The 7,860-nt window shown below is 43.2% G+C and overlaps 1 protein-coding gene across 1 annotated transcript in view; it reads left to right on the top strand.

Moving 5' to 3' along the window:
• The window catches only part of LOC311224710 (interleukin-1 receptor accessory protein-like), a gene marked incomplete at both ends in the record, with an annotated part of 59,483 nt that overhangs the window by 24,282 nt on the left and 27,341 nt on the right, over positions 1–7,860 (top strand). Inside the window, 2 exons of the mRNA XM_084309798.1 lie at positions 1,444–1,612; positions 2,143–2,214. Coding sequence (XP_084165924.1) covers positions 1,444–1,612; positions 2,143–2,214 — 241 coding nt within the window. The remainder of the gene's footprint in view (positions 1–1,443; positions 1,613–2,142; positions 2,215–7,860) is intronic.

The raw sequence follows: 7,860 nt of genomic DNA, 5'->3' as shown, positions 1-7,860 counted from the left end.
TCTCTTGTCTCTTGGTCTCTTGTCTCTTGGTCTCTTGTCTCTTGGTCTCTTGGTCTCTTGTATCTTGTCTCTTTGTCTCTTGTCTATTGGTCTCTTGGTCTCTTGTCGCTGGTCTCTTGTCTCTTGGTCTCTTGTCTCTTGGTCTCTTGTTCTCTTGTCTCTTGATCTCTTGTCTCTTGTCTCTTGGTCTCTTGTCTCTTGGTCTCTTGTATCTTGGTCTCTTGGTCTCTGGTCTCTTGTCTCTTGGTCTCTTGGTCTCTTGTCTCTTGGTCTCTTGGTCTCTTGTCTCTTGGTCTCTTGTCTCTTTGTCTCTGGTCTCTTTGTCTCTTGGTCTCTTGGTCTCTTGTCTCTTGGTCTCTTGTCTCTGGTCTCTTGGTCTCTTGTCTCTTGGTCTCTTGTCTCTTGGTCTCTTGGTCTCTTGTCTCTTGGTCTCTTGGTCTCTTGTCTCTTGTCTCTTGGTCTCTTGTCTCTTGGTCTCTTGTCTCTTGGTCTCTTGGTCTCTTGTCTCTTGGTCTCTTGTCTCTTGGTCTCTTGTCTCTTGGTCTCTTGTCTCTTGTCTCTTGGTCGCTTGTCTCTTGGTCTCTTGTCTCTTGGTCTCTTGTCTCTTGGTCTCTTGTCTCTTGGTCTCTTGTCTCTTGGTCGCTTGTCTCTTGGTCGCTTGTCTCTTGGTCTCTTGTCTCTTGGTCTCTTGTCTCTTGGTCTCTTGTCTCTTGGTCTCTTGTTTCTTGGTCTCTTGGTCTCTTGTCTCTTGGTCTCTTGTCTCTTGGTCTCTTGTCTCTTGGTCTCTTGGTCTCTTGGTCTCTTGGTATCTTGTCTCTTGGTCTCTTGTCTCTTGGTCTCTTGTCTCTTGGTCTCTTGTCTCTTGGTCTCTTGTATCTTGGTCTCTTGGTCTCTTGTCTCTTGGTCTCTTGTCTCTTGGTCGTGCCATGAAACAGGCTTAGAGCTCCACGTCTCAGCCGATTCTGCTGTTCACCCACGGCGGCCACTTCGCTCTAATCTACTCGGGGTCACAGTGCTGTGAGCGAAGGCTTCAGCCGAACACCCTTAACATAACAAGCACTTAAAACAAGTGCAGCACCAGAGTGGAAGAGGCGGTGATGAAGAGTAGCTAGTGATGAAGAGTAGCTAGTGATGAAGATTAGCTTGTAATGAAGAGTAGCTAGTGATGAAGAGTAGCTAGTGATGGAGAGTAGCTAGTGATGAAGAGTAGCTGGACCAGTTAAAGTAGAGGAATATGCTGAAGAGTGTTTTACAGGATTAAAAAAGTCCCCCTTGTTAATTTTAATAAGATTATAATAAATCCCTCCCTCCCTCCCTCCCTCCCTCCCTCCCTCCCTCCCTCCCTCCCTCCCTCCCTCCCTCCCTCCCTCCCTCCCTCCCTCCCTCCCTCCCTCCCTCCCTCTCTCTGTTCTCATGCTCTGTTCCTCTGTGCTTCCCCATCAGAAGTGTAATGATCATCCATCATGGCACCTGAACAGGGAGCTGAAGGGAGACAGCCTGGTGGTCCATGTCATGGAGGAGTCGTTTATCGGCCCGTACTACTGCCTGGTGACCTACGAGAGGAAGGGGCGAACTCTGACCTTCACCAGGATGATCAACGTCACCGCCGTCAGTAAGAATACCCACAATACACCTGTTATTCCTCCAAGAATGCCCACAATACACCTGTTATTCCTCCAAGAATGCCCACAATACACCTGTTATTCCTCCAAGAATACCCACAATACACCTGTTATCCTCAAACAGTCTCTCTTTCTTCATCTTTCTTTTCTGTTCTCCCAGCTGTTCACAGACTGTTATGCTACCTGGCCAGCTAGCGATCTGTACCCAGCATGCCGTTCAGTGGTGTAGCGGTTAATAGGGTCCCCTCTCAGTATGTAGGTGCCAGTAAAAATACTGGAAAATATATTTTTGGAGACAAAACAATATTCCTATAAACTATTCGATTTAAAAAAAAGAATTTAACGATTATTTGAATATTAGAAAATCGACGCCCATCTGTAGCCACTACCCAGTCGAGGGCACTCCAAAATTAGGGGTAGAGCCAAGGAAAGGAATTCGGTATTGGACCTAATTCAGCCTTTATTCAAAGCAAGCCTTACTCAGGCACATACTCAGGTACATCTCCTTGTGTTTCCTCAGCCCCCCCGCATTTACCCAAAGAGCCGAGCATCATGAGCCCCGCCATGGACCTCGTCATCACAGTCAAGCAAGGTAGGCTTCATGCCCAAACAAGGTAGGCTTCATGCCTAAACAAGGTAGGCTTCATGCCCAAACAAGGGAGGCTTCATACCCAAGCAAGGTAGGCTTCATACCCAAGCAAGGTAGGCTTCATACCCAAACAAGGTAGGCTTCATACCCAAACAAGGTAGGCTTCATACCCAAACAAGGTAGGCTTCATGCCCAAGCAAGGTAGGCTTCATACCCAAACAAGGTAGGCTTCATGCCCAAACAAGGGAGGCTTCATACCCAAGCAAGGTATGCTTCATACCCAAGCAAGGTAGGCTTCATACCCAAACAAGGTAGGCTTCATACCCAAACAAGGTAGGCTTCATACCCAAACAAGGTAGGCTTCATGCCCAAGCAAGGTAGGCTTCATACCCAAACAAGGTAGGCTTCATGCCCAAACAAGGTAGGCTTCATGCCCACACAAGGTAGGCTTCATGCCCAAACAAGGTAGGCTTCATGCCCAAACAAGGTAGGCTTCATACCCAAACAAGGTAGGCTTCATACCCAAGCAAGGTAGGCTTCATACCCAAACAAGGTAGGATTCATACCCAAACAAGGTAGGCTTCATGCCCAAACAAGGTAGGCGTCATACCCAAACAAGGTAGGATTCATACCCAAACAAGGTAGGCTTCATACCCAAGCAAGGTAGGCTTCATACCCAAACAAGGTAGGCTTCATGCCCAAGCAAGGTAGGCTTCATACCCAAACAAGGTAGGCTTCATACCCAAACAAGGTAGGCTTCATGCCCAAGCAAGGTAGGCTTCATACCCAAACAAGGTAGGCTTCATGCCCAAGCAAGGTAGGCTTCATACCCAAACAAGGTAGGCGTCATGCCCAAACAAGGTGGGCTTCATGCCCAAGCAAGGTAGGCTTCATGCCCAAGCAAGGTAGGCTTCATACTCAAACAAGGTAGGATTCATACCCAAAAAGTATTCAGTATGGAATAAAACTATTACCCCATATTCACTCAGCAGGAAGGGTACAACTCTGGCAGCTAAGAATAAGTAGTATTGTTAGTCTAGCAGTGTTGAACTTGAGTGCATAGTAGTAGTATAGGTATAGTAGTATAGTACATAGCTAATAAATTAAATAATATTGCTTGTTTTTTCACTCGTAGTGAGGTTGCATGCAGAACGTGGTACATGTACATTTGTTTACCTTAACCTCTTAAGCCTTAGATATTTCTTTCACGTCACGAATAGATCAATACAGTCCGTATTAAGTGCTGTTGTGTTTCTTTTTCAAATGTAGCCAAGAGCAAAGACCCTAACCCTATCCAAACAGCAGTCAAAGTGTATATTTTGTTAGCAAAGTGTTAGCGAAATATGAGCGCATTGCATCGGAAACTGGATGATTTAGACACGAGGACAGAAAGCCCCCCTGAAATCGTTGTAGTCCTAAGAAAGAGGAGACCAGGGCTTTCGATGGACGTCTTCATTTCATAAAACTACACTACCCAGCTCACACCAGCCGCAGACATAGGAAGGCAACCATTTTTTACTTACAAATATTGAAGTGAATTTCGGGTCGAACAAACCTCAACATTATTGCCATAAAATACAACGTATATTGTTTCTTTACCTTTTTGTGAATGTCTTTTAGGCATATTTTCAGAAAATAAATGGCTCTGGCTTAATAGGTTAAACTATTTTCTTGGTAAGGTTGTAAACAGTGTTTCGACCATGTGATGCTAACACACTCTCCATGAAAACCAAGACTAATACACTTCTTTACTCAAGATGGCAGCCGCTATAGATGTGCATTTTGGCAACAGAACTTAACCATTACTGTTCACAGGGTCATTATCAACCTTGATATTATGATAAATCCACTCGCATGTCGTCCACACACACAGTTATATAAAGATCTGTAGTTCTGTCACCATTTGACAAAGTCCATTTATTTAAATGGTAGCTTGTCCATGTATATATCAATATACTGGTACTACGTGGTACTGGTACTACCAATATACTGGTACTACATGGTACTGGTACTAACAATATACTGGTACTACATGGTACTGGGAATACCAATATACTGGTACTTCATGGTACTGGTACTAACAATAGTCATGGTACTGGTACTAACAATATACTGGTACTACATGGTACTGGTACTAACAATATACTGGTACTACATGGTACTGGTACTAACAATATAATGGTACTACATGGTACTGTTACTACATACTGGTCCTGGTACTATCAACATTACACACATTACACTAATTACACATATTACACACATTACACACATTACACACTTAACACTAAAACACATATTACACACATTACAAACATTACACTAATTACACATATTACACACATTACACATATTACACACATTACAAACATTACACACTTAACACTTTCAATGCCAACAACGCTATATGTCGTTTGTTCATGCCGACCATTTATTGCCAACAACGCGATATAGCAGTTTTTTTTTTATTAGCGATTTGAATTTATATTTCAATCTAGTATCACGTTAGTGCTTCAAACTCTCTCTGAGCTCCATTGGGAAAATACCGCCCCCTATCGTCTCCCGGATGGTAATGCACCCTTTTGGAATGGACTCAATGAAAATGGATGAGAAAATAAAAATCCGGAATCCACATTTTACTCATTGTGGACCATCAGAACAGCGTGGAATACATATTTCCAGTATGCAGCGTTGTATCAATAAACGCGATCGATATTTGGAATGGCGATCAGGAATCGGAATACTTTTTTTGGAGAACATCTGATCTGAGGTAAGGAATCTATTTTACCAGTCTTGAGATAATCAGAGCTGTTTTCACAGAGATATCAGCGTTTGCCCTATGTGTGTGTGTGTGTGTGTGTGTGTGTGTGTGTGTGCTGATCAGGAAATGAGAGATTCGATTTGTCAGCTCGCTTTTCTAGCGTGCATAAGTACACATATACTATCGATAATCTAGCGTTTATTTGAAAACGATTCATAAATAGGCAGAAAAATTACAACGTTTTTTTGTGTATTCCAGAATATTCCACTAAAGGGCGATTATCACGGAATCTTTATATTTTCCTGAAACATAAAAAAAACTAGCGATTTTCAAAATGCTATAAAACGGAAATGAACCCATTAAAAAACAATCCGTTTCGACAATGTTGACTGCAAACAAGTCATTGATACTGTAAGCGACGGCCAGATTAGACACATAGCCATAATTTAAGACATAGATTATGCGTTTGCAAATATGAGAGCGCTATCATTGAAGTTGGTGGCGGCATTCAAGGGGGTAAAAAGGAAAAACACGGCCGGCACAGAAAGTGTTAACACTAATTACACATTTTACACACATTACACAAATTACACATATTACACAACCAGTGTTAAGAAAAGCAACATATTTCACAACCCCAGACATCATATCATGAATCTATTGCACAACCCCACACACACATATTGGGGGCCACAGTGGCTCAGGAGGTAGAGCGGTCGTCTGGTAATCAGAAGGCTCCCGGTTCGATTCCGGCTCCTCCCTGGCAGCGTGTTGAAGTGTCATTGAGCAAAGACACGTGAGTGAATGAGTGAAGGTGAGGCGTACAGTAAGTCGTAAATAGCTTTGGATAAAAGCTGTTATATAAAATGCAGTCCATTTACCGCATATCTTAACCCTTTCACTACCACACTACAGAAGGTTAACCCTTTCACTACCACACTTAACCATCTGTAGTGTGGTAGTGAAAGGGTTAACCTTCTCTAGTGTGGTTGTGAAAGGGTTAACCATTTGTCGTGTGGCAGTGAAAGGCTTTACCTTCTGCATTGTCACAGTGAAAGGGTTAACCCTTTGGTAGTGTGGTAGTGAAAGGCTTTACCTTCTGCATTGTCACAGTGAAAGGGTTAACCCTTTGGTAGTGTGGCAGTGAAAGGGTTACCATGAATCTGTTGCACAGTCCCTGCAGCCTCAGAACAACACGATCCTACCGTTTAATGGAGGCACTGTAGACACAGGTGAGTTTTTAAAGGGTTGAGCTTCCAACGGGGAACTCTGTATCGTCTGCCAGAGGGTAGGAGCTCATGCTGGGCGTGGACAAGATGAGATGGATCAGACAATATTCAGACAAATTCTCACCTGAGAACAGACTGTATATTGACTGGAGGGACCGGTCTTCATCCCTCCCTATAACCGGCATGGCAGTCTGCACCGGACGAGCGAGCTGAGATATGTGCAGAGACGTCTGCTCTGATCCCCCTCGTGCGCCCTGAGTCTGCTTAACAAGCGTCGTCTCGGATGTGAACGAGAACACCATCTTTCAACATGGCTCTTCCAGCTAAGGGCGCCGTCCAATGCCATGGCACTTGTAGGAGCACACCTGATTGATTGGTTCATTATGTACGACCACTGGACTATGATTCCCCACTGTCCCTTAGGGTCCAGTGTCATCTCCTCAGTTATTCTCACAGTTATTAAAGGGAGATGGTTGGCATCACACCACTGCACACAACACTCATATTTCAGTGAAATACGCTGAAGGTCTTTGTGCAGGAGGCTGAGGACAGCAGTGTTATCTGAAGATTTAAACATACGGTTCCTCAGCTGGCTGCTTGTACGCTATTTATTTTACGAGTATAAATTAGTATTTGTGTATGAAGTGAAAAGAGTTGGTGAGCTGACACAGCCCTGTGGGGCACCGGTGCTGCTCGGTCTAGATTCTGAACGGGTACCGCCGACCCGGACATGCTGGATTCGATTGGTGAAAAAGAAAAAAAAACGCCACTTCATTATACAAGGATTGACGCTCATCTGTTTCAGTTCCTGGATTAGCAGAGGGGGCTGTGAAGTGTATTAACCGCCTTGGATTCCAACCCAGGTCCCAGTGGTAAATAAAACATCTCCATGTCAGCCCAAGAGGAGCCCTCTCTCCGGACCAAGAGGCTTCAGACAGGGCTATACTCTGTCACCAGACGCATTGATCACTGCAGATAACGGCTGGAGGTTATTGGTCAAGGGCAGTGTTGTCACGGGGATCGACTCGTTGCCGTGGTTACTCATTATTGATCGCTGGAGTCTTATCGCCTCCATCTATCTCCCGCGTGTCAATGAGTGTGTTTACAAGCATACCTAGTCCCAGCCTCCTAGTGCGTTATCTGGGCTGCAGAAAATGCCATAAAATCTCCCTGTAATTCCCAGTTTGCTCACACATGCTTGATAGTTGTAATATTATATATAGTCTGGTGAGAAGAAATCACCCCGATTCTGTGAAAACCCATGTTTTTGTAGCTCCATCTCTAGTTGTTTACTTCTGTTCACAGCAGCTTCATCAGATAAGAGTAGAACAGGGACGAAGAGCACACAATTAAAAGTAAAGGTTAAACACAAGGTACAAGTAAAACAAAAGGTCAAATACAAAGTACAGGTCAAATACAAGGTACAGGTCAAATACATGGGGACACACTTTAACCCTGTGAAAAATTACATATAAATTCTAATACTACTACTAATAATAGTAGTACTAGTAGTAGTATTAGTAATACCAAAGGCAACCATAATAATAATAATAATAATAATAATAATAATAATAATAATAATAATAATAATAATAATAATAATAATAATAATAATAATAATAATAATAATAATAATAATAATAATAATAATAATAATAA

Source organism: Notolepis coatsorum (genome assembly GCF_963971535.1).
Source record: "Notolepis coatsorum genome assembly, chromosome: 1".
Lineage (NCBI taxonomy): Eukaryota > Metazoa > Chordata > Actinopteri > Aulopiformes > Paralepididae > Notolepis > Notolepis coatsorum.
Note: the sequence above shows the minus strand (reverse complement) of the source record. Positions and strands in the feature narration are given on the sequence as shown.